Raw genomic sequence first — 27,918 nt, forward strand, 5'->3', positions numbered from 1 at the left:
CACCGCTAACTAGCTAGCCATTTCACATCGGTTACACTAAAATGCGCCAATAGGATCTCGCTAGCTGGTGCTTAGCTCTGCCCCCCCTCCTAATTGTTCTGCCAACTATGACTAATTTTATGACTAATTTGTTCCCACTGGAAACGACAGGCTGTGATCTATCTTGGGTTAGTTATAAACATATTTGGTATAGATCTATTGCCGCGTTCAAAATAACTGGGAACTCGGAAAAATACGAGGTAAAATCATGACGTCAGTGAACTTCAGGTCGGAAAGTCGGCGCTCGAGAAAAAGGAATTCAGAGTTGGATGACCGTTCAAATCGATTTTCCCATTTGTCTTGAACGCACGGAAGTCGGAAATTTCCGAGTTCCCAGTTGTTTTGAACGTAGCATAAATATAGTGTTGCAGGAAGTCCGTCCTAGTCATGACAGGAAAAACTCTCGTTGGTCGGCGGACACGTCTATCAAATAACAGCCATGTCTATATCATGGACTAGACTCGAATGACGAAAGGTTTTAATCTGGTCCGGCTCACATACTGTATGGTGGAAAAATATATATAGGATACGACATTCTATATTTGTTTTAAAGCAGATAGTTTGTGACCCTACGCATGTCAAAGAGGAAGCAAGATGCTGAACAATTGTCAGAGCATTTCTACTGGTTGAACCGTTAACTGCGGGTGTTACGAAACGATCTGCCGAAACCAAACCAGATTGGATATGATTTAACCCTATTCTGGTGGGCGACATTTGTGAATACGAGCCAAATGATGTCCGGAAAGCATTTCAAGGCTCATGAAGTCAGTTGCTATATCAAATATTTCATATTTGGATTCAATATAATATTTTGGGTAAGTAAGTGTGCTATATGACGTTTTCAGTGTCTATCATGGCTTTATAGACTAGCCTACATCATATTGAAATGCTTTTCAACCTTGGCCTGCATTTCACATATGGGGGCAAATGGGCAAGGAATGTGTGTCATTAATGTTGTTTATGTCTTACATCAAGGGATGCAATAAATAAGATAATTGAACGAATTTAAATTTGAATGCAGTGCACATTAGGTTATTGGTTATTAACGTTGAATAGGTGATTTATCAGGAGACCAACGTACGGGACTCCCAATAATAGCCGAATCGGTGGTAGGTGCAGCAATGTTGAACTGAAATAGTAGAATGATGGTTTATTTTGATAAAAGCTACCTATATAGGCAGCTTTCCCCCTGCTGCTCGTTGTCATTATAAGTATCCATATGTGATTACGTCATACTGATCTTTTTTTGGTCATTAAATCTGTAGGTCCTACTGCTCATGGCATTCCTTAAATTAAATGCAAGCTATAGCAGTTTACATCAGATAACAATGAATGAGGTTTGCCAACTGTCTCGTATTAGCCAGGATGTCGCTTATACTGGGCGAAATTGGTTTGTCCTATGTTCATCCAATCACAGTATAGCGTAAACGCGGCAATTCCTGCAAAGTAATGTCTGTTGTTGTTCGGTCGGTTGGGCATATCAAGGAAATATGGATAGACCTGCAAAAAAGAAAAGACTGCAGCTACAACAAACAATGGGAAGCAAACAAGACGTGGGTTAAACCCGCGTTATTCCGTCTTGAATTCTCAATTGGCCATGGAGGGGAGAATGACCTAACTCAGCATGCATCCACAGAAATGCACAAGAATGCCACGCTAGCTAAATGTGCTAGCAATATCGGTGCATTCTTCGTGACGTCTACTGTGGAAAATGACTAAATCGTGGCATGTGAAGCCCTGTCCTGTGGCACTGAAGAGTATGAAGAAAAAACTGAAGTTGCTCATAAAAAAGCTGGAGGAAACAACGCTCTGCATCAGATGTTTACGAGGAAGTCTAAAAGTTCAAAATGAAGACGCTTCAGCAGGAAACAGGACAGCTTTTTTTGTATACCAGACCAAGCAGCTGATGGACAAACAACTGTCAGCACAAAGGTCCAAGCAGCAACAGTACTTTGAAGTTCTATGACACTGTCATTACATAGATTGACAAGTGGTTTGATTTCTCACCAGAATATGTAATGGTGAAACTGAAACCAATCGTCCTCTATGAGGAGCTCTCCTTCACTGACCTGGAGCAGGTGGTTGCCCTCAAAATGACAGAGACAGTCAGTATGGACCAACTCTGAAGAGTTTTGTGCTAGCTGAGAGGAAATACAGAAAGCCAGACAAGATACCACAACATCCACCAGTGAGAAGTGGGTGGCAGTTTTCCAAAACCTAGGGAAAGCCAACTTGATCAACATGTTCAGGATGGTCTCATTTGTCCTTAGTGTGCCAGGCTCAAATGCCTTTGTAGAGAGGATTTTTTCTCTGATGACCATTAAATGGTCAGACTCAAGAAACAGATGCAGCACAGAGGCTCTGTGACAGAGCTGATCAACAATGAACTTCAAATATCTGTGAACTGTAACTTGTCATGTAAGGACTTCTCTCTGGCTATGCAAAGGGACAAAGGACTGCTTGAATCAGTCAGGAGCAGCAAAAATAATCCATAGAAAAAGTAGACTTGGTGAGTGACTCATGCCCCTCTTTTCCTGTTTTGCATTTGAATTGTAAACATTTTTTTTTTTGCTGTAAAGGTCCAAATTGTGATTTATTTGATCATTTATTTTGAGGTTTATTCACATAAGTTTACATAATGATACAGTTTTAGTAAAGCTATAGACTAAATGGAATATAAAAATGCTTTGCCTTTCCCATTGAATAAGAATATGAATATACACTGTATATTCATTCACACAACACCATACCCACACCTCCGTGGCACCGTGCACTGACACGCCACCTTTTGTCCCTTATTTGGTAGTGAGAAAGTTGGCAACATCACTGTCCATGACAATTATGTCAACATGCAGGCTATTGAGAAAAATAACTACTTTATCTCATACATTGTTTCCTTCTGGCCATACATCTAATCAATTGTCAGTAGGCTGTAGAATGCATGAACTGAGGCCTTGCCTCCAAATCTGTGAAAAACCTCCAAATCTGTGAAAATTAATTGCATTCTCCACTGAACCCTATAGCCATACTGCATAGGGGCCTATATGTAATTATGGCCTAGAGTAGATAAACAATCACCGGCCAGTTTATTAGGTACATGAAAATTGATTGCACCTACAGACAGTGAGTCAAGTGGCCGTGGCTTGCTATATAAAGCATTCAGTTACTGTTGGATTGAACATTAGAATGGGCAGAACAAGCAACTTTGAGCGTGGTATGTCAATGCCAGGAGCTCTGGATCCAGTATTTCAGAAATGGCCGTCCTCCTGGGCTTTTCGCGCACGACAGTGTCTAGGGTTTACTGAGAATGGTGCGACAAACACAAAACATCCAGTCAGCGGCAGTCCTGTGCGCAAAAACAGCTTGTTGATGAGAGAGGTTGAAGGAGAATTGCAAGAATCGTGCAAGCTAACAGGCGGGCCACAAACAGACAAATAACAGTGCAGTACAACAGTGGTGTGCAGAACGGCATCTCGGAACGCACAACTCTTTGATCCTTGTCACGGATGGGCTATTGCAGCAGACGACCACACCGGGGTTCCACTCCTATCAGCTAAAAACAAAAAGAAGCGGCTCCAGTGGGCACGCCATCACCAACACTGGACAATTGAGGAGTAGAAAAACATTGCATGGTCCTATGAATCGTGGTTTCTGTTGCGTCATGCTGATGGCAGAGTCAGGATTTGGTGTAAGTAGCATGATTCCATGGACCCATCCTGCCTGGTGTCAACGGCACAGGCTAGTGGTGGTGGTGTACCGCTGTCCAATCTGCAGCAACTGCATGATGCCATCGTGTCAGCACGGACCAACATCCCTGTGGAACGTTTCCGACTTGTAGAATCCATGCCCCGAAGAATTCCGGCTGATCTGGCGGCAACGGGGGTCCAACCCAGTACTAGATGGGTGTACCTAATAAACTGGCAGGTGAGTGTAGGTAGGCTACAGTGTAACTGCAGTATCGGTAGGTTTACCAACGTTTTCAACGTACATGTTTGCAACATGCAAAATTTCAAATGTAATGTTAACATGTAATTACTCAAGTTGTAGTCTACCGTCACAATACTCTATTATCATATTAATATTTTTCTCTACGGTAATTTCATTGTGCCTGCTTACCATGGCGGCAGGTTGCCTAGTTGGACCAGTAACTGGAAGATTGCTGGTTCAAGCCTGTCACGCCCTGACCTTAGTATTCTATGTTTTCTGTATTATTTTGGTCAGGTCAGGGTGTGACGAGGGTGGGTATGATTGTTTTGTTTTGTCTAGGGTTTTTGTATGTCTAGGTGTGTGTGTGTAGTCTAGGCATATGTAGGTCTATTGTTGCCTGAATTGGTTCCCAATCAGAGGCAGCTGTTTATCGTTGTCTCTGATTGGGGATCCTATTTAGGTTGCCATTTTCCAGTTTGGTTTGTGGGTTATTGTCTATATGTAGTTGCATGTCAGCACTTGTTATAATATAGCTTCACGTTCGTTTTGTTATTTTGTTAGTTTGTTTAGTGGTTATTCGTTAATTTAAAAAGTATGTATTCATATCCCGCTGCGCCTTGGTCTCCTCACTACGACGAACGTGACAAAGCCTTGGGTCAGGCGTAAAAAAAAAAAGGGGGGAAAAAAGTGGCAACTGAACTGGGAAGTATACTGGCAGGTACCATCAACTGCATTTGTGCATCTGAGCAAGGCATTTACACTTAAACTGCTCTCCAGCTCTGTGGCTGACACTGCACCTCTCAACATGTGTGTATATATACAGTATATTGGAGCAGGTTGAGATATACAGTATACACATTTCAGTTTATTATGAAATGGACAATAGTGTATCTATTCTACTCAAATCTATCCTGAGGGGCAATGTAAAGTGGGACCCAAAATGCATGATTGCCAATTACCCTCACTGAAGTGACAATAGTTTGAGTGGTACTAAAGGATTAGGGGGCATGAATTACATCTACAGTATATCTAAAATAGATAGAGTATACATGTAAATACAAATGTATTGACGTTGTAACACGTTATATAATTTTTACCATCAATACACTCCAAAAAGACCAGAAAGCAAATGCAGATATGGTGCATGATATGGTGCACTTCTTCTGAAGTGAACCATTATACATCAGATTGATTGTTTGAGTCGTACAGTATACCCTGGTATAGTCTGTGATATCTGTTGACACAGTGCCTACCATTTGTTTCCATTGTAAGATGTTCCCGTGCTGATTGATAGGTTAGATTCTACATTCAGTAGACTACTGATGGAATCCTTGTCTTTTAAAAAATTATAAATATAATTTGGGGCTAATTATTTATTTTCATGTACTGTAGATCCTCACATCTTGTACAGCATAACCTGACAGATGATGTGAACTTCAGGTTAAATGTACACTGCAGCACTCTAATACACTGTGAGGCAAATCTAATTGACTTCTGCTGTAAGGATGTAGATCCATTGATATAAAACCTATAGGCAGGTTCACCGGACACAAGTAAGCATAGTCCTGGACTAAAAAGCGCTTTCTATCTTGAGATTCTGGGCCAGTTTCCCGAATATATGCCCTTTTGACTAATAATAATTTTCTATTGACGATCTCAATTTGAACATGGTTTTTAGTCCAGCACTAGGCTTAAGGAAAGGAAACTGGCCCTTAGCGTGTTCTTTAGTCCAGAACTAGTCAAGGCCTAATCTAGCCTGGTCTAAGATCTGTTTTCCCTCATCAATAGCTTTTAGGGGTGTTGGTAGTATGCATTGATGGAAATGCAGGAGGCTATTGTTCTGTAATATTTTTGCTCACATTATTTCAGGGTTACACAATTTTGCATTTTAGTCCCACTCCATAGAGTTATGGCAGTTCTAAATTCCTGTCTGGAACATTTGAGGAATCCTCCTACATATGAGAAATAATTGGTTGACGTTAACCTCAACAACATTCAGTACATTTCTCATGTCTTGATGGTTGATTTTATGGTGGAATAATTTTCCTCAAGCACAACTCAGTCAATAAGCCAGAGAGCATGTCTTTAGTTTTATATTAGTAACTCATATCTAAAATACTTGTCTGTCTGTCTGTTCACAGTTACTTGGAGTGGCGTTCCTTGGCATAGGGCTTTGGGCATGGAGCGAGAAGGTGAGTCCAGCTGAGATCCCTGGGTGTCCTGTATCATTAGATAACTAATGATCTGCTAGTTGACTGCTCAAAGAATTTGTAACACTTTGCAAGTGTCTGCAGGTATAGTGCATTATGATGCATTTATAATGCATTGTAAGACTTTTTGAGCATAATGTCTTATAATTATTTAATAATGATCCAGACTACATACCAGCCAATTTGAGTTAGTTGAAATGTTCATACATAGACTTTCGACATTATAAGCCTGTTTATAAGACATTATAAAGGCTCATATACATGCTTATAACAAGTTATAAAGCATTATGCTTGCAGGCTTTAAGTAAAGTGTTACTGAAGAGATCCTAGTGTTATTTAGTATTTCTGTTCTACCAATAAAGAAGTATCATATGTCATATTAATAGATCACAGGTTTATAAGTCTATGGCGAGACTGACCCATGTTAATAGTGTTCCACACCCATCTGCCCTGCATGTGATTTATTTCTGTTTAAAAAAAAACAACGTAAAAACACTGGAGTGTTCCAGTGGTAAGCATGACTTCACAATGACTCCTGAATGGATTGGACACATTCACAGGTTCATTTGTATTTATTAGGGATGCCAATTTTTTCATTGTGTTTGCTCCTCTTTTGGCTCATATTTCTAAGCTGTCATGAAGGCGGTGTGTGTGTGCATGCATATATGTATGTGCGTGTACATATCCGGGTGTGGATGTGTGAGCCCTTGTACAATATACTGTATGCTTGTGTCTTTGTCATGAGAATCCTAGAGTGGAATCATTTTAGTATGTCTCCACTGCTCAAGCTTTGTGTTTCAAACTCTATAAAACAGTTGACATGATTGACTCATGAATAGTTATGAATAGTTTATTCAGTCAATTATATCTAGTGATCTCCCCCCCCCCCCCCTCTCTCTCTTCCCCTCCAGGGTGTGCTCTCCAACATCTCGTCCATCACAGACCTGGGGGGCTTTGACCCTGTCTGGCTCTTCCTGGTGGTGGGAGGAGTTATGTTTATCCTTGGCTTTGCTGGTTGTATCGGAGCACTGAGGGAGAACTCTTTCCTTCTCAAGTTTGTATGTTCTCCTTTTTATTCGAGAGCATTATATTTTACATTGATATGACATAACATTGGAAGTATTTTTCCTACCCCTGTCAATACTTGAACCCTACCCTACCAAGCAATTAAAGGGCAACTCTAATGTGTGTACTAAACCAGAGCACACAGCTTTATGGAGCAAGTGTGTGTTTTTTGTTGTTTGGACTTGTGAATTATTGCTCGCAATTATGTCTTAATGACTTCTTTATTACATTGTGATGTATTTTATGAAGTCATGGTTATGTCAGTTTGTATAAGGGCGTTTTGTTAACATATTTTTAACATCCAGAAAATAATGTCTTTATCAGGTTGTAATATCAACCAAAATATGACCTCTTTCCCATGACTTCTTGATGTCGTCATGAAAGAGACCTTGGGTAACAGAGACCATTTGGTTGTAATCTGGTTATATGATGACTTCTCAAGCAGAAAACCAGTTTAACAACCAGAAACATTTTTCCCCCTGGGGATTGGTGGTCCTTTGATAGAAATGGGGTACACTCTTAGAAAAAAGGTGTTATCTAGAACCTAAAAGGGTTCTTCGGCTGTCCCCATAGGAGAACCCTTTGAAGAACCCTTTTGTGTTCCAGGTAGAACCCTTTCCACAGAGGATTTTACATGGAACTCAAAAGGCTTCTACCTGAAACCAAAAATGTTTATCCTATGGGGACAGCCGAAGAACCCTTTTGGAAGCCTTTTTTCAAAGAGTGTAGATGAAAGGGTTTTTTAGGTTTATGACAAAAAGCTTTATATTGAGTCTTATAAACCAAGTCAACATCTTAGAAGAGCTCTATTATAAAATGTCAATGGAATGTTGAATGGATTGGCAATGAATTGTTAGAGGTCCAGAATGGATTCATTCTCTCTCTTGAACTGGGTGATGGAGGGGGTAGCTGAAAGTAGAAAGCTTGAAAACAACAATGTGATTACTAATGTGTTTGCATAATATATTTGGCTGGCAGTGTTGGTTAGTTCAGTTGCTTTATCTACAAATATGTAGCGTTTGTTCATGTTTCATATTGTCACGTTCGTCATAAAGATCGGACCAAGGTGCAGCGTGGTATGCGTACATTCTTCTTTTATTAAAGAAAGAACACTGAACAAACTAACAAAACAACAAAACGAACGAAACGTGAAGCTATATGAATAGTGCAGAACAGGCAACTAAACATAAAATAAGATTTAAGGGAAATGGCTACCTAAATATGATCCCCAATCAGAGACAACGATAAACAGCTGCCTCTGATTGGGAACCATATCAGGCCACCATAAACATACAAATCACCTAGACCTACAAAACCCTAGACATACAAAAACCCTAGACATACAAAAAAACTAGACAATACAAAACCCCTAGACAATACAAAAAATAGCGTACCCACCCTAGTCACACCCTGACCTAACCAAAATATAAAGAAAACAGAGATGTCTCAGGTCAGGGCTTGACACATATACTGTGATATGCTTCGATCCAGTGGGAAACATTTGGAATGCTAAAAAATAATGACTTCAAGTCCTGGCTGTAAACTGTTTTTCTGGTTGTAGAGACCACATCATTTTTTCATGATGTCATATCCAAGTCAGATAACAACCAGTTAAAGGACATGTTTTTCTGGTTGCTAAAAAGGTGTTTAGCACTGTTGGGAGATTTGGAAAGCCATAGGAAATCAGTCAACAATATAATAATACTTTTATTGGAAATATTCATATTTAACTTACAATCTGTAGATACTATGCAATTTAGAAAGGTTCAGAATTTATGTGAAACAGCACAGTTGACAAATATATGGCACATGGAAATCATAAGAGGGTGGTTTACGGAGATAGGTGGGATGGGCTGAGGGGTGGGTTTAAAAGCTCATATTCTATAATAGTTATGACTGAAAACACGATATATAATGTTTACCGAAAGTACTTAAAAACAATCTATCCAGATATAATGTACAGTTGAAGTCGGAAGTTTACATACAGTTAGATTGGAGACATTGAAACTCTTTTTTCAACCACTCCACAAATTTCTTGTTAACAAACTATAGTTTTGGCAAGTCGATTAGGAAATCTACTTCGTGCATGACACAAGTAATCTTTCCAGCAATTGTTTACAGACAGATTATTTCACGTATAATTCACTGTATCACAATTCTAGTGGGTCAGAAGTTTACACACACTAAGTTGACTGAGCCTTTAAACAGCTTGGAAAATTCCAGAAAATTATGTCATGGCTTTAGAAACTTCTGATAGGCTAATTGACATAATTTGAGTCAATTGGAGGTGTACCAGTGGATGTATTTCAAGGCCTACTTTCAAACTCAGTGCCTCTTTACTTGACATCATGGGAAAATCTAAAGAAATCAGCCAAGACCTCAGAAAAAGAAAAAATTGTAGACCTCCACAAGTTTGGTTCATCCTTGGGAGCAATTTCCAAATGCCTGAAGGTACCACGTTCATCTGTACAAACAATAGTACGCACGTATTAACACCATGGGACCACGCAGCCGTCATACCACTCATAGAGACGAATGTACTTTGGGGCGAAAAGTGCAAATCAATCCCAGAGCAGCTGCAAAGGACCTTGTGAAGATGCTGGAGGAAACAGGTACAAAAGTATATATCCACAGTCAAACAAGTCCTATGTCGACATAACCTGAAAGGCTGCTCAGCAAGGAAGAAGCCACTGCTCCAAAACCGCCATAAAAAAGCCAGACTACGGTTTGCAACTGCACATGGGGACAAAGATCTGATGAAACAAAAATAGAACTGTTTGGCCATAATGACCATTTATGTTTGGAGGAAAAAGGGGGAGGCTTGCAAGCCGAAGAACACCATCCCAACTGTGAAGCACGGGAGTGGCAGCATCATGTTGTGGGGGTGCTTTGCTGCAGGAAGGACTGGTGCACTTCACAAAATAGATGGCATCATGAGGAAGGACAATTATGTGGATATATTGAAGCAACATCTCAAGACATCAGTCAGGAAGTTAAAGCTTGATCGCAAATGGATCTTCCAAATGGACAATGACCCCAAGCATACTTCCAAAGTTGTGGCAAAATGGCTTAAGGACAACAAAGTCAAGGAATCGGAGTGGCCATCACAAAGCCCTGACCTCAATCCCGTAGAAAAGTTGTGGGCAGAACTGAAAAAGCGTGTGCGAGCAAGGAGGCCTAAAAACCTGACTCAGTTACACCAGCTCTGTCAGGAGGAATGGGCCAAAATTCACCCAACTTATTGTGGAAGGCTACCTGAATCATTTGACCCAAGTTAAAACATTTTTAAAGGCAATGCTACCAAATATTAATTGAGTGTATGTAAACTTCTGACTCACTGGGAATGTGATGAAATAAATAAAAGCTGAAATAAATCATTCTCTCTACAATTATTCTGAAATTTCACATTCTTAAATTAGTGACTTCAACTGTATATCAAATAACTATATTCTTGCTATGTAACTTGTGTGAAAAAAGTGCCATATATGTAAAACGTGTGTAGAATGTACATGTAACAAAAAAATTTTTTTTATTTTTGTCCTCCGAAGAGGGGTGATGGGCCACACACATTTTTAAATAGAAAATAATTTACAAAACGTCCTGTTGCAAACCAGTATACCACCTGATCATAAGTAATTTGAACCAATTTTCTCGCTGGGTATCCCATATTAAGTGTTGGCCAACATTGCTCTGTTCCAGTTCTCCGTGTTCCTGGGGATCATCTTCTTCCTGGAGCTGACAGCTGGAGTCTTGGCCTTCGTCTTCAAGGACTGGATCAAGGACCAGCTCAACTTCTTTATCAACAACAACATCCGGGCGTACCGGGATGACATTGACCTGCAGAATCTCATAGATTTCACCCAAGAATACGTAAGAGCAGTTATCTTTTCAGAACTGTCTTTCTGTGTGATAAGATTAATAATTTACTGGTGCACCCAGTGGTGTAGTGAGGGCTATACGCAGGTACAGTTCCTTTGGAAAGTATTCAGAACCCTTGACTTTTTCCACATTTTGTTACGTTACAGCCTTTTTCTAAAATGGATTAAAAAAATTGTAATTCCCTCATCAATCTACACACAATACCCCATAATAACAAAGTAAAAACAGGTTTTTATACATTTTTGCTAATTTATAAAAAATAAAATACTGAAATATCACATTTACATAAGTATTCAGACCTTTTACTCAGTACTTTGTTGAAGCACCGTTGGCAGCGGTTACAGATGAGTCTTTTTGGGTATGACGCTACAAGCTTGGCACACCTGTATTTGGGGAGTTTCTCCCATTCTTTTTTGCAGATCCTCTCAAGCTCTGTCAGGTTGGATGGGGAGTGTCGCTGCACAGCTATTTTCAGGTCTCTCCAGAGATGTTCGATCGCGTTCAAGTCCGGGCTCTGGCTGGGCCACTCAAGGACATTCAGGGACTTGTCCCGAAGCCACTCCTGCGTTGATTGGTTGTGTGCTTAGGGTCGTTGTCCTGTTGGAAGATTAACCTTCGCCCCAGTCTAAGGTCCTGAGCGCTCTGGAACAGGTTTTCATCAAGGATCTCTCTGTGCTTTGCTCTGTTCATCTTTCCCTCGATCCTGACTAGTCTCCCAGGGCCTGCCTCTGAAAATCATCCCCACAGCATGATGCTGCCACCACCATGCTTCACTGTAGCGATGGTGCCAGGTTTCCTCCAGACGTAATGCTTGGCATTCAGGCCAATGAGTTCAATCTTGGTTTCATCAGACCAGAGAACCTTGTTTCTCATGGTCCTAGTCCTTTAGGTGCCTTTTAGGAAACTCCAAGAGGGCTGTCCTGTGCCTTTTTACCGAGGAGTTGCTTCTGTCTGGCCACTCGACCATAAAGGCTTGATTGTTGGAGTGCTGCAGAGATGGTTGTCCTTCTGGAAGGTTCTCCCATCTCCACAGAGGAACTCTGACCAAGGTCACCTCCCTGAACAAGGCCCGTCTCCCCCGAGTGCTCAGTTTGGCCGGGCAGTCAGCTCTAGGAAGAGTCTTGGTGGTTCCAAACTTCTTCCATTTAAAGTTTTTTATTTAATACATTTGAAAACATTTCTAAAAACCTGTTTTTGCTTCGTCATTATGGTGTATTGTGTGTAGATTGATGAGAAAAAAAATAGTTGTATGTGTAAACTTCTGACCCACTGGGAATGTGATGAAAGAAATAAAAGCTTTAAATAAATAATTCTCTCTACTATTATTCTGACATTTCACATTCTTAAAATAAAGTGGTGATCCTAAATGACCTAAGACAGGGAATTTTTACTAGGATTAAATGTCAGGAATTGTGAAAAACTGAGTTTAAATGTATTTGGCTAAGGTGTATGTAAACGTCTGACTTCAACTGTGGGCAGCGGCGGCCTGCTTATTGGCTGAATATCCGTGGCGCGAGGTAGTTGTCAACAAAGCAGCATGACAGAAACATGATGCAAAGTTTAACTACCGGTATTTTCTTAGAAAATATATACTGTATGAAGTGATCTGTGCATTTGAACAACAGTATAAATCCACCTATTTCACTTTTGTATGTCAGAAACCGAATGACCACTGTTGCACATGCTGACGCTTTTTTAAACAGATTAGATTGTACTATTTAGAACGAGCAGCCAGCTCACGAACGAACAAGTGCACCAGGGAGAACGCAAAAAGCATGCAGATGCAATAAGTGAAAACACATTATGTAACTGGGGATAGATAGCTAACAATGTCACAAAGCATGATTCGCTAGCCAGTTAACTTTCATATTAGTTTAGAAAGACTGACATAAACATCAAACTGTTTCTCAAGATTACTGTAGCTGGCTAATTGATCATGACTAATTGATCATGCTTTGTGATACACCCGGTGCTTTGTAATACAATCCGGGGTAGTTCCCCCTCATAGCAAATAGCTGGCAAAATAGCTGGCAAATAGCTGGCGCCCACAGAGGCGAAGCTGCTACTGCTGGCAGTCACTGAGGTGCAGAGTAGCTCAACATCTTGTTTTGAACATTTACTACACTTTATGAGAATTTAAAACATAATCCATGAATTATATAATAATCAATTTTTATTTAAAAATATAACTTTATTTTTATTTTTGGGGGACCAATCAAAAGTGGGGCACGGCCCTAATTCCCTAACGGGCGAGCTGCCATAGACTGTGGGCCTACATTCAAATCAAATGTTATTTGTCACATGCATCGAATACAGGTGTACAGGTGTAAACGTTACCGTGAAATGCTTACTTAACCAACAGTGCAGTTTAAGAAATAGAGTTAAGAAAATATTTACTAAATTAACTAAAGTCAAAGCCGCCTTATGGTCAGATGCCGAGCAGTTGCCATACCAGACGGTGATGCAACTGGTCAGGATGCGCTCGATGGTGCAGCTATAGAACTTTTTGAGGATCTGGGGACCCATGCCAAATCTTTTCAGTCTCTTGCCCTCTACACAGCTGTCTTGGTGTGTTTGGGCCATGAAAGTTAGTTGGTGATGTGGACACCAAGGAACTTGAAACTCTCGACCCGCTCCACTACAGCCCCATCGATGTTAATGGGGGCCTGTTCGGCCCTCCTTTTCCTATAGTCCACCATCAGCTCCTAACATTGTTATAGGTCTACAGTACAGAAACACCACTAGCCAAATGATCAGTTCCTCTGCACCCTCCAAAAAATAGGTTTTATAGATTTCACAGACATCAAAAATTTCACAGACATCCAAAAATGGTCTCCTGATATGGTTTAAGCATTACTGGACTTAGAACATCCAATTTTTGTTATATATAATTTTTTTTAAAGTGTGATTTTGAGAGTGAAAACCTAGAAAAAACTCCAGTGCCTTTAAAAAGTATTCACACTCCTTGACCTTTTACACATTTTGCTGTGTTACAGCTTGAATTTAAAATGGATTCAATTGAGATTTTGTTTCACAGGCCTACGCACAATACCCCATAATGTCAAAGTGGAATTATGTTTTTTGTACAAATTAATACAAAATTAAAAGCTGAAATACCTAAATAAGTTCAGGACAAGAAATGTGCTGAACAAGTCACATACAATTATCTGTAAGGTCCCTCAGTCGAGCAGTGAATTTCAAACACAGATTCAACTGCAAACACCAGGGAGGTTTTCCAATGCCTTGCAAAGAGATCACCTAATGGTAGATGGGTAAAAATAAAAAAAGACACTGAATATCCCTTTGAAGAGGTTGTTGATGTCTGAACGGGATGTTGTTCTGTCTCTTTGGCCTTTCCAGTGGGAGTGTTGTGGAGCCTTTGGGGCAGATGACTGGAACTTGAACATCTACTTCAACTGCACTGATTCCAACCCAAGTCGCGAGAAGTGCGGAGTGCCCTTTTCATGCTGCACCAAAGACCCGGCAGTACGTGTTCTCTCACCACTCTCACTTCACTGAACTATACCCAGTATCCTCTGAGGTACAGACAGCTTTTGTTGTAGTTGATCAGTCAGTACTTCGCTAGTGCAATTGCAAAAACTAATTTGGAAGAGTTATCAAAATGTTCCATTCTAATACCAATACACTTGAAATAGTAAAGTGGCCTGCGAGCACACTTAGCAGAGTCTGTAGGTTAAAGCTCAATACCTTCCTAGTTGTTTCTCTGTGACTAGTCAGAAGCCATGTCATAATCTCTCTCTGTCAAAAGCACTGGCTAGATGGCAGTGTTCCTATCTTAGCTCATATCCCTTTTTAAGGGGCTAACGTTTCACAGTGGCTAACTTCACATCACCATAAATCATACTCATACAACACACACAAGGAGGGACACAACTAGCCTGTGCTGCACAGAAGTCACTCATACTACAGCCAAACGGCATACAAATAGGCTACATAACCCTAGCTGAGCCTTATTTGAAGATGTTTATGATGAAATACATTTTTTTTTAGCATGCAACAAGACCAAATTACATTTCTTTGCCTACATGCACATACAAAATATAAGTCCTTGACATTATCCATGATATTTGAAAAATAACTAATGGTTTGGCTCACTATACAGGTCAATATACAGTGGGGAGAACAAGTATTTGATACACTGCCGATTTTGCAGGTTTTCCTACTTACAAAGCATGTAGAGGTCTGTAATTTTTATCATAGGTACACTTCAACTGTGAGAGACTGAATCTAAAACAGAAAATCACATTGTATGATTTTTAAGTAATTAATTTGCATTTTATTGCATGACATAAGTATTTGATCACCTACCAACCAGTAACAATTCCGGCTCTCACAGACCTGTTAGTTTTTCTTTAAGAAGCCCTCCTGTTCTCCACTCATTACCTGTATTAACTGCACCTGTTTGAACTCGTCACCTGTATAAAAGACACCTGTCCACACACTCAATCAAACAGACTCCAACCTCTCCACAATGGCCAAGACCAGAGAGCTGTGTAAGGACATCAGGGGTAAAATTGTAGACCTGCACAAGGCTGGGATGGGCTACATGACAATAGGCAAGCAGCTTGGTGAGAAGGCAACAACTGTTGGCGCAATTATTAGAAAATGGAAGAAGTTCAAGATGACGGTCAATCACCCTCGGTCTGGGGCTCCATGCAAGATCTCACCTCGTGGGGCATCAATGATCATGAGGAAGGTGAGGGATCAGCCCAGAACTACACGGCAGGACCTGGTCAATGACCTGAAGAGAGCTGGGACCACAGTCTCAAAGAAAACCATTAGTAACACAATACGCCTGTCACGTTCCTGACCTTATTTTCCCTTATTTTGTATGTATTTAGTATGGTCAGGGCGTGAGTTGGGGTGGGTTGTCTATGTGTGTTTTCTATGTTGGGATTTTGGGTTCGGCCTGGTATGATTCTCAATCAGAGGCAGCTGTCAATCGTTGTCCCTGATTGAGAATCATACTTAGGCAGCTGGGGTTTCACGTTTGGTTGGTGGGTGTTAGTTGCCGTGTTAGTGTTTTTTCACCACACGGTACTGTTTCGGTTTTCTGCACATCGTTTATTGTTTTTGTATTTCAGTGTTCAGTTCGGTTTTAATAAATCATCATGAGCACTTACCACTCTGCATATTGGTCCGATCCTTCTCGCCTCTCCTCGTCCGATGAGGAGGACGACTTAGACAAACGTTACAACGCCGTCATGGATTAAAATCCTGCAGCGCACGCAAGGTCCCCCTGCTCAAGCCAGCGCATGTCCTGGCCCGTCTGAAGTTTGCCAATGACTATCTGGATGATCCAGAGGAGGAATGGGAGAAGGTCATGTGGTCTGATGAGGCAAAAATAGAGCTTTTTGGTCTAAACTCCACTCGCTGTGTTTGGAGGAAGAAGAACGATGAGTACAACCCCAAGAGCACCATCCCAACCGTGAAGCATGGAGGTGGAAACATCATTCTTTGGGGATGCTTTTCTGCAAAGGGGACGGGACGACTGCACCGTATTGAGGGGGGATGGATGGGGCCATGTATCGCGAGATCTTGGCCAACAACCTCCTTCCCTCAGTAAGAGCATTGAAGATGGGTCGTGGCTGGGTCTTCCAGCATGACAACGACCCAAAACACACAGCCAGGGCAACTAAGGAGTGGCTCCGTAAGAAGCATCTCAAGGTCCTGGAGTGGCCTAGCCAGTCTCCAGACCTGAACCCAATAGAAAATCTTTAGAGAGAGCTGAAAGTCCGTATTGCCCAGCGACAGCCCCGAAACCTGAAGGATCTGGAGAAGGTCTGTATGGAGGAGTGGGCCAAAATCCCTGCTGCAGTGTGTGCAAACCTTGTCAAGAACTACAGGAAACGTATGATCTCTGTAATTGCAAACAAAGGTTTCTGTACCAAATATTAAGTTCTGCTTTTCTGATGTATCAAATACTTATGTCATGCAATAAAATGCAAATTAATTACTTAAAAATCATACAATGTGATTTTCTGGATTTTCTGGAAATTACAGACCTCTACATGCTTTGTAAGTAGGAAAACGTGCAAAATCGGCAGTGTATCAAATACTTGTTCTCCCCACTGTACATATGCCTATATCAAGCTCACTAATAACCCCAGTTTTAAACCATCCTCTCACTTAGCAGGCCCTGCATCCATTTCTATCTACTGTTTGCAAACTTGTCGCAGGTTTGGTATTGAGTCAATTAGGCGAATGCTGTGAATATACCGTTTATAAATATCCTCTCTTTTGTATTGTAGGAGGATGTCATTAACACCCAGTGTGGCTACGACATTCGAGCTAAAGCGGTGAGTTGAATCGTTCTTATTGCAGAAAATGTTATTTAAGATTCCTGGAAATGCTGTGAAGTACTTTGTCATAGAGTCTCCTCCAATATTCTAATTCGAAAGTCGCTGTTATTAGTGTTGAGCCGACACACTGAGGCCGGTGCAATGCCTTAGTATTAGAGGAGAAAACGTTCTTCAGAGACCTGCTGTCTTGACTCTTAGATCAAAAGGAATAATATTACATGTGTTCATTTCTAAATGAACTTATTTAAACTCACAGACAATTAGTAAAGCTTAAACCAAGTGTATTCACCCATTGGGTCAATACAGCTGCAAAAGACAAAATAAATATTCACACAAGTGGTAATATATATATACCCCAATTTGGGTGGCGTCTCCTCCTTCTCTCTAAACATGACATCTTTATTACTAGGCAGGAAGTTAAGTGATACGGTCAGTAAACTGTTCCTTCTCTCTTAATGTGACCTGACCTCGACCCCCTTCCTCACTAATCCACAGCTATCCACCCTTATCAGTGCCTGCCAACATATGATCGTCTTCCCTGCACTCAGTACATTCCAAGCTTAATTGCCTCTACCGTATACATTCCTCCTACAGATAACCATTAACTTCTAGTGTAGACCCTCTAGAACATAGCACTCAATATTTCAATTGTATACCTGATAATTAACACTATTCCAAGTTTAGGAGTCAGAATCCATCACGTGGAAAGGGGGACTTGATACTAGATCAGCACTCCTACTCTGAGACACTTGATACAAACAGACCCAGAATCCATCATTATGGCAGTCTGTTCACTTGGAAGCAAGCTCCCAGAGTTTTTCCCACAACATGGGGATGGGTTGTTTCATCAAAAGGCAGTCCTCAAAATAAAACAGGAATCGTGGAAAACTGTTTCCCAATAGGGGAGGCAGTTAGCCTAGTGGTTAGAGCGTTGGGCCAGTAACCATAAAGGTTGGATCGAATCCCAGAGCTGACAAGGTAAAAATCTGTCGTTCTATCCCTCAACAAGGCAGTTAACACTTGAGTGTCTCCCTTGATCCTAGGTCCTGGCAGTGTTGTGCAGACTCAGGACAACTGAGCTTTGGAGGAATGCTCAGATTTAAAGAGGAGTCCGTAATTTGCTTTCTAATGATTGTGATCTTTTCCTCAAAGAAGTTCATGAATTTATTACTGTTGAAGTGAAAGCCGTCCTCTCTTGGGGAATGCTGATTTTTAGTTAGCTTTGCGACAGTAGCAAAAATAAATTTTAGATTGTTCTTATTTTCCTCAATTAAGTTGGAAAAATAGGATGATCGAGCAGCAGTGAGGGCTTTTCGATACTGCACGGTACTGTCTATTTAAGTGCATAGATGACATATATTTTTCCCCCTGCTTCGAGACATGATAATGCATGATAATCGTCCATTCTAAATAAATATAATTCACACACATACTAAATAATATATGTGAAGACAAGATTAAATCAAGAATAGTCTGATGGATGATCATATTAGCCTATCACTTGTGAATTATATATTTGCTGCCGGAAAATTCGAGGCATTATCAAGGGCTTCAGAGACTGATGAAGTGTGTACAGACTGCACAAAAAACAAAGCAAGGCTCATGCCTTTCATGCACCATAAAAATACACATTACATGCATAATCACATTTGCAGTCACTTTTGATAATGGTGTTTTCCCGCTAATGGAACATTTGTGCTTATAGTCTACTGCCTTGTGCACATTGCTGAGCTTATAATGTGAAGAAATATTCTAATAGTTTATCAACATTTGAAGCTAAACGTTCTCATCTGTTGCATCAGCATCATTACTTAAAGTTTTTGTTGATGCTAGTGGTTGTATTAATTTGGGATCTATCACATCCCACAACTGTCCCAGACTATGTTTGGAATATTTATTTCTCGCACAGAATAGAATAGGTCAACTTTTGTTCTATGGGGGATAGTCGATTGACATAGGCTAGTGCTTTTGCTGTTCGTTCGGGCCTACTTCTCTTGTTGACTGACAAAATGTAAATGTGGACAGTTCTTCCAGTATCTTCAATTAGATTAGATAAGGACAGTTGCGTCCCCGATGTGTCTGTCTTCACTTGTAGCCATGTGAGTGAGCGGTGCTTCGGAGTGCTCAGCCGGGAGAAGGGAATTATAATTATTATATTCAGCCCAAGGGCACAACAGACACTGGTCGCAAAAGACATGTATTTTTTTACGGGTCATTATGTCCACACAAAAAGTATGCCGCCATGAAATTTGATACATTATCAAGTGCTTGTTAAATTTTGAGAGACTGATGAAGTGTGTACAGCCGTGGCCAAAAGTTTAGAGAATGACACAAATATAAATTTTCACAAAGTCTGCAGCCTCAGTTTGTATGATGGCAATTTTCATATACTCCAGAATGTTATGAAGAGTGATCAGATGAATTGCAATTAATTGCAAAGTCCCTCTTTGCCATACAAATATACTGAATCCCCAAAAATAATTTCCACTGCATTTCATCCCTGCCACAAAAGGACCAGCTGACGTCATGTCAGTGATTCTCTCTTTAACACAGGTGTGAGTGCTGACGAGGACAAGGCTGGAGATCACTTTGTCATGCTGATTGAGGTCGAATAACAGACTGGAAGCTTCAAAAGGAGGGTAGTGCTTGGAATCACTGTCAATCATGGTTAACTGCAAGGAAGCACGTGCCGTCATCATTGCTTTGCACAAAAATGGCTTCACAGGCAAGGATATTGCTGCCAGTAAGATTGCACCTAAATCAACCATTTTATCGGATCATCAAGAACTTCAAGGAGAGCGGTTCAATTGTTGTGAAGAAGGCTTCAGGGCGGACAAGAAAGTCCAGCAAGTGCCAGGACCATCTCCTAAAGTTGATTCAGCTGCAGGATCGGGGCACACCAGTACAGAGCTTGCTCAGGAATGGCAGCAGGCAGGTGTGAGTGCATCTGCACCCACAGTGAGGTGAAGACTTTTGGAGGATGGCCTGGTGTCAAGAAGGGCAGCAAAGAAGCCACTTTTCTCCAGGAAAAACATCAGATATTCTGCAGAAGGTACAGGGTTTGGACTGCTGAGGACTGGGGTAAAGTCATTTTCCCTGATGAATCCCCTTTCCAATTGTTTGGGGCAAAATTGTTTCCGGAAAAAAGCTTGTCCGGAGAAGACAAGGTGAGCGCTACCATCAGTCCTGTGTCATGCCAACAGTAAAGCATCCTGAGACCATTCATGTGTGGGGTTGCTTCTCAGCCAAGGAAGTAGGCTGAGAAAACAACCATGAATAAAGAATGGTACCAACACATCTTCCGAGAGCAACTTCTCCCAACCATCCAGGAACAGTTTGGTGACGAACAATGCCTTTTTTTAAATGTATTTATTATTTTTAAATTTTACCCCCTTTTCTCCCCAATTTTCGTGGTATCCAATCGCTAGTAATTACTATCTTGTCTCATCGCTAGAACTCCCGTACGGGCTCGGGAGAGACGAAGGTCGAAAGCCATGCGTCCCCCGAAGCACAACCCAACCAAGCCGCACTGCTTCTTAACACAGCGCGCCTCCAACCCGGAAGCCAGCCGCACCAATGTGTCAGAGGAAACACTGTGCACCCGCCCCCCTTGGTTAGCGCGCACTGCGCCCGGCCCGCCACAGGAGTCGCTGGAGCGCGATGAGACAAGGATATCCCTACCGGCCAAACCCTCCCTAACCCGGACGACGCTAGGCCAATTGTGCGTCGCCCCACGGACCTCCCGGTCGCGGCCGGCTGCGACAGAGCCTGGTCGCGAACCCAGAGACTCTGGTGGCACAGCTAGCGCTGCGATGCAGTGCCCTAGACCACTGCGCCACCCGGGAGGCCGAACAATGCCTTTTCCAGCATGATGGAGCACCTTGCCATAAGGCAAAAGTGATAACTAAGTGGCTCGGGGAACAAAACATCGATATTTTGGGTCCATGGCCAGGAAACTCCCCAGACCTTAATCCCATTGAGAACTTGTGGTCAATCCTCAAGAGGTTGGTGGACAAACAAACCCCACAAATTCTGACAAACTCCAAGCATTGATTATGCAAGAATGGGCTGCCATCAGTCAGGATGTAGCCCAGAAGTTAATTGACCGCATGCCAGGGTGGATTGCAGAAGTCTTGAAAAAGACGGGTCAACACTGCAAATATGAACTCTTTGCATCAACTTCATGTAATTGTCAATAATGACCTTTGACACTTATGAAATGCTTGTAATTATACTTCAGTATTCCATAGTAAGGTTTGACAAAAATATCTAAAGACACTGAAGCAGCAAACTTTGTGGAAATTAATATTTGTGTCATTCTCAACTTTTGGCCACAACTGTACAGCCTGTGCAAAAAAAAAAAGCAGAGCTCATGCCTTTCAAATCATCATTAGAGTCACATCATGCAGCCTTAGAATGTATTAAAAATCAAAACATATAGCTCAACGTTTGTATCACAACTAAAGTTACATAAATAACTCTAAATTAAGCATATAGGAGTACCTGTTTCTTTATTAACCTATCAACACAGAATAGCCGCATGTGCACACTCCCTCAAATCCTTTGGAGAAAATATCCTTTCTATTTTATTCAGCTATATTCAATTGTATTCTTCATTCTATAGAATAATGCCACGGAATTCTAAGCAAATCATGTCTGCTAAATGAACTAGTGTAGCCCTCAGCCATAGCCAGATCAGTACCTAACATAAGGACAACTCAGAGTATGCTATTCTGTTCTTCTGGAACAGACTAGATTTTCTTCATAGCATGTTTCTTTAGACCTGTCTAAAATAAATAATGGATTTATTGTGATGGTGTAGGCTATATTACATGGATTTAGTAGACTTTTTAAAGTGTAGATGTTCCTCTGGTCTGCATCAGTGGCTTGTAGGCTATGTGTGGAAGCCAGTAGATGCTTACTGTGTTTGTTAATTAACGGCCAATTACCGTGAGACCGACAGTTATTTGCTTGACAATCACCTGCAAACAACATTTTATGACCGCCACAGCCCTAATTGTGACAAGTTTAAAGTAGTCAAAGTGTAATATTTGGTCCCCTATTCCTAACACGCAATGATTACATCAAGCTTGTGATCTAAAAACTTGTTGGATGCCTTTGCTGTTTGTATTGGTTGTGTTTCAGATCATTTTGTGCCCAATAGAAATGAATGGTAAATAATGTATTTTGTCATTTTGGAGTCACTTTTATTGTAAATAGTAATAGAATATGTTTCTAAACACTTCTACATTCATGTGGATGCCACCATGATTACGGATAATCCTTAATGAATCGTGAATAATGATGAGTGAGAAAGTTAGACACATTTTTCAGTCAAACTTTTTCACTCATCATTATTCATGATTCAAAACCACAAAAAATGGGTCACTGTCCTAATACTTTTGGAGCTCACTGTATATGGCATGCAGGTTAGGGTGAAGTTGCCCCTACACGCTGATCTTTGGTCTGTTTTGCATTCAGGATTGGGGGAGGGGAAGCTGATCCTAGATCTATACCTAGGAGAAACTTCACCCCGTAGTGCCCCGCGAAAACACTTGAGGTGACTCATAAGGTGGCTAACAAAAGCTGACATTTAACATCTAGGCTACTGAAGCGTGATTAACCTGATGTACAGTTCACATAATAATATAACGATACTAGAAAGTAGCTGTGCCATTTAGCAGACCCAGTTATCCAAAGCGACTTCTAGTATAGTAACTGTTTTTTGTATATGTAACCCCAGCAGGAATCTAACCCACGACCGTGGTGGTGGTAGCGCCATGCTCTAACCAACTGAGCTACACTTGATAACAGAGTAAACACCAATTCAATTATGGACTGTAAGAGAAAAGTGTTAGCATTAAAGGTAATTGTTTTGTGTTGTCTCTGCTGTGTTAGGTCTCGGAGCAGAGGACCTTTATCTACATCAAAGGCTGTGTGCCTCAGTTTGAGAAGTGGCTTCAAGACAACCTGACAGTGGTGGCGGGGATCTTCATAGGAATCGCTTTATTACAGGTTGGGAACACATGTCTGATGCATAAGCCTGAAATACACCGGAGAATGAACCCTGGTTTTACCTGGGTCTGCTTTCATTGCATTTGGGTCTTAAAGCTACAGCCTGGGATTTGGGAAGCTGTTCAATGGTCATTTCAATTCTTGATATTTTACGCATTGATATAATTTAATGTGTAAATGCCTCATGAGTTTAGCACAACTGTCTGTCTTCACCATAATCCAAAATATAAGGGACGGAATTCAATCTGAAACTGCTTTATGGAGCACGTGACATATTAAGATAATTTCCAATTGAGCCGACATCTGCCATGTTTACCTTGAATGCGATCTCCATGTATGTGGTAACATTGGCTTTAAAAGGCACATTGTCCACAGCATTCTATAGGTTGAATCCCCACCAAGGTTTCATTATTCCATTGTTTACAAACAAGAAGAATGTGAACAAACGACAGAGTTGAAGTCGGAAGTTTACATACACCTTAGCCAAATACATACGTTTTTCACAATTCCTGACATTTAATCCTCATAAAAATTCCCTGTCTTAGGTCAGTTAGGATCACAACTTTATTTTAAGAATGTGAAATGTCCGAATAATAGTAGAGTGATTTAGTTCAGCTTTTATTCATTTCGTCACATTCCCAGTGGGTCAGAAGTTTACATACACTAAATTAGTATTTGGTAGCATTGCCTTTAAATTGTTTAACTTGGGTCAAACGTTTCGGGTAGCCTTCCACAAGCTTCCCACAATAGGTTGGGTGAATTCTGGCCCATTCCTCCTGACAGAGCTGGTGTAACTGAGTCAGGTTTGTAGGCCTCCTTGCTCGCACACGCTTTTTCAGTTCTGGCCATACATTTTCTATAGGATTGAGGTCAGGGCTTTGTGATGGCCACTCCAATACCTTGACTTTGTTGTTCTTAAGCCATTTTGCCACAACTTTGGAAGTATGCTTGGGGTCGTTGTCCGTTTTCAAGACCCATTTGCGACCAAGCTTTTGATGTCTTGAGATGTTGCTTCAATATATCCACAATTTTCTTGCCTCATGATGCCATCTATTTTGTGATACTGCCACCCCCGTGCTTCACGGTTGGGATGGTGTTCTTCGGCTTGCAAGCCGCCCCCTTTTTCCTCCAAACATAACAATGGTCATTATGGCCAAACAGTTCTATTATTGTTTCATCAGACCAGAGGACATTTCTCCAAAAAGTATGATCTTTGTCCCCATGTGCAGTTGCAAACCGTAGTCTGGCTTTTTTATGGCGGTTTTGGAGCAGTGGCTTCTTCCTTGCTGAGCGGCGTTTCAGGTTATGTCGATATAGGACTCCTTTTACTGTGGATATAGATACTTTTGTACCGGTTTCCCCCAGCATCTTCACAAGGTCCTTTGCTGTTCTGGGATTGGTGCGAAAAGTGCAAATCAAAGTATGTTCATCTCTAGGAGACAGAACGCGTCTCCTTCCTGAGCGGTGTGACGGCTGCGTTGTCCCATGGTGTTTATACTTGCGTACTGTTTGTACAGATGAACGTGGTACCTTCAGGCGTTTGGAAATTGCTACCAAGAATGAACCAGACTTGTGGAGGTCTACAATTTTTTTTCTGAGGTCTTGACTGATTTATTTGGATTTCCCCCATGATGTCAAGCAAAGAGGCACTGAGTTTGAAGGTAGGCCTTGAAATACATCCACAGGTAAACCTGTCAATTAGCCTATCAGAAGCTTCTAAAGCCATTGCATAATTTTCTGGAATTTTCCAAGCTGTTTATAGGCTCAGTCAACTTTGTGTATTTAAACTGGAATTGTGATATAGTGAAATAATCTTTCTGTAAACAATTGTTGGAAAAATTACTTGTGTCATGCACAAAGTAGATGTCCTAACCAACTTGACAAAACTATAGTTTGTTTACGAGACATTTGTGGAGTGGTTGAAAAACGAGTTTTAATGACTCCAACATAAGTGTATGTAAACTTCCGACTTCAATTGTATATGGTTGAAACTATCATGTAGATGTAATCGACTGTCAAACCTTGCATTTAGAGTCCTGTCTATGAATTTGAGAGGGGTTATATTTCCCGACCCCCATCCCTCAGATATATAACCAAACAAATAGCGGGCACCCCCCTTTGTTGTTCTTTCAAATCCCAGAATGTAGCTTTAAGGGGCTATACTTTCAACATTATGTTTCTTCTGACTTGTCGTCGGAATGGAATGTACTTGAAATAGCCAGGTTTTCTTTATTATTTGAGGGTGGTGTCAATGCTCAATTTCTTAAGATGTCTTGAAACATTGTTTATATCTGCTTTTTGTGTTCATAGCTGACTATGCTGGTGAATGTGGTTGTAAACTTTACTTGCTACTAAGTGATGACTTAGGTTATTGTCTAAGAATAGAATTTAGACATTAAACAAACTGTATTGCTGATCATAAACTGACCATGAAACACTGAAATCAACTAGATCTATCACCACAGTTGCCGTTTAAAAGTAGAGATGTCCCGCCTGATCTTTGTGCTCTTTTTCAGATTTTTGGGATCTGTTTAGCACAGAATCTAGTGAGCGACATTGAAGTAGTGAGAGAGAGCTGGTAAGAACCACAATTGATCATTGAAAAAATATATATACTTAAAAAATAAAATAAAAATGTTAAAGGAAAACTCTTTAACAACCCAAAAACTATCTTTTGGCATTTGTTTCAATCAAGTTTTGAAGATATGTAACTTTCAAAATACAGTAATCTGGTCCCTATGATGCATTTTGAATCATATGATGCTGCAGAGTTCTGTATTTTGAAAGATACATGTTTTTGGGTGGAGTTTTCCTTTAAAAAAAGAAAATGGTGGTTTCAGTATAGTGTAATTATGCCACCTGTTGGTCATAACCGGTACTACAAGATGAACTACTGTTGATGTTTTGTTGACTCTGCGTAGAGATAATGTATTGAAAAAACATTTAAATATAAACCCAAGGTTTGGTGAGTGCACTTTTCATTTATTTTCACTTTCCCCCGTCACACATCAGTTTGTTTACCTGAAACATCTCAAGCAAACTAAAGGTTGTAACGAAGGTAAGCCCCTTTATGCTTGTTCTACAATCGTTCTAAACTCCAGAATCTTTTTAATCTCATCTATTAAAGACAAATATGTCTAGGGAACCAATAAAACTATAGTTAATAAACAACTGTGAAATAACAGTCCTCCCCGCTACCGTTGTATTCTCTTGATTTGGATCTTAGTTTAGTGTCCTTAAGACATTATATTTGATCAAGCTCAGATTAACTACCATACTTTGACCTACATCTTTCATCCATACGTGACATTTCAATAAAATATTGATTTGATTTCGTATCTCCCATGCAGATCTCTTCAGTTTTGCCACCTTCTAAAGGGAGACGATCAGGACACTTGGGAAATGTACAAAACGAAGAGTCTCGCTGATTCCTTTATGCTCTGTATATAATACTTTTGTAAGAGTTTGTTTTTATATACATATGGCTTTGTACATGACCCTTCCAGGCAGTGTTTGACATGTGTATATATGGGAGCCAAACATATGTGTCAATATGGCTCTGGTCATGTACAGTATAGAGCTGAGGTGGTTCTGGAAATGCACTGCATGCCTATTCATAGGGCATTGGTTCTCCTACCTGTATTCTTTAATGTTATGATGTCTGATGTATTGTACAGTATACGTCAGATTACTAGTAAGGAGTGAATTGGCTGGGTAGCACTTCATACACTGTGTTATAAAGCCTGCGGAGCTGTAGCAGTAACATGTATTGTAATGTCATGCCATACTGTGTGAAGTGTCAGTTTCTAAAGAGAATTTGTGTTGCTAATACCACACACATCCTGTCTATTGACTAGCAATAACCATGAACTAACTATATTTCAGACATAGGTGTTGCATTTCATTGTCATGTTCAATTTATACCAATTCCATATACTCCATTCCAGCCATTATTATGAGCTGTCCTCCCCTCAGCAGCCTCCACTGGTGCGCAGTCTAAGTAAATCTGGCCCTATTTGGGGTATAGAGTAATAATATCACATATTCTGCAAATATGTGATTTTTTGGGGGACTGCATGTAGGTCTGTACTTTTCACTGCGCCATCTCACAACTCAAAAACAAACATTTCCACTGTGCCATAGGTGTGATCATGATGTTCTGTACTTTCATTTCATATCTGTTTGAAATTATGTAAATAACTGGATAGTGAGAAGTTTTAAATATGTCAAAATAAATGTATGCTGCTTTGTATTAAAGTGGGTCTGAGAGGTGATTCATTCATGTATTTGTGTAAAAGGTAACATGGTTGTTGACCATGAACCACCGCCCAATTCATCATTTTTTTCATTTTTTTCTTCTGGCAATGTAAGAAGGGCCTGGACGTCTGCCTGTAAGACTGTCAGCTGGCATGTTAGGCTAGTTTAAGAGGCTAACAGATTGATTCAGCCTACAGTTGTGC

The 27,918-nt window shown here is 40.7% G+C and overlaps 1 protein-coding gene across 1 annotated transcript; it reads left to right on the forward strand.

Annotated features, from left to right (window-relative positions):
- The first annotated feature begins 512 nt into the window (after positions 1–512).
- Positions 513–27,715, forward strand: LOC139566647 (tetraspanin-5-like). The gene is made up of 10 exons (XM_071387898.1): positions 513–854; positions 6,108–6,158; positions 7,088–7,234; positions 10,941–11,111; positions 14,481–14,606; positions 17,393–17,440; positions 23,342–23,458; positions 25,975–26,036; positions 26,471–26,516; positions 26,809–27,715. Exons 1-9 carry the CDS (start codon positions 771–773, stop codon positions 26,481–26,483), a joined length of 819 nt encoding a protein of 272 aa, XP_071243999.1. The 5' UTR covers positions 513–770; the 3' UTR covers positions 26,484–26,516; positions 26,809–27,715.
- Positions 27,716–27,918: the final 203 nt, after the last annotated feature.

Source organism: Salvelinus alpinus, chromosome 39 (assembly GCF_045679555.1).
Source record: "Salvelinus alpinus chromosome 39, SLU_Salpinus.1, whole genome shotgun sequence".
Taxonomy (NCBI): domain Eukaryota; kingdom Metazoa; phylum Chordata; class Actinopteri; order Salmoniformes; family Salmonidae; genus Salvelinus; species Salvelinus alpinus.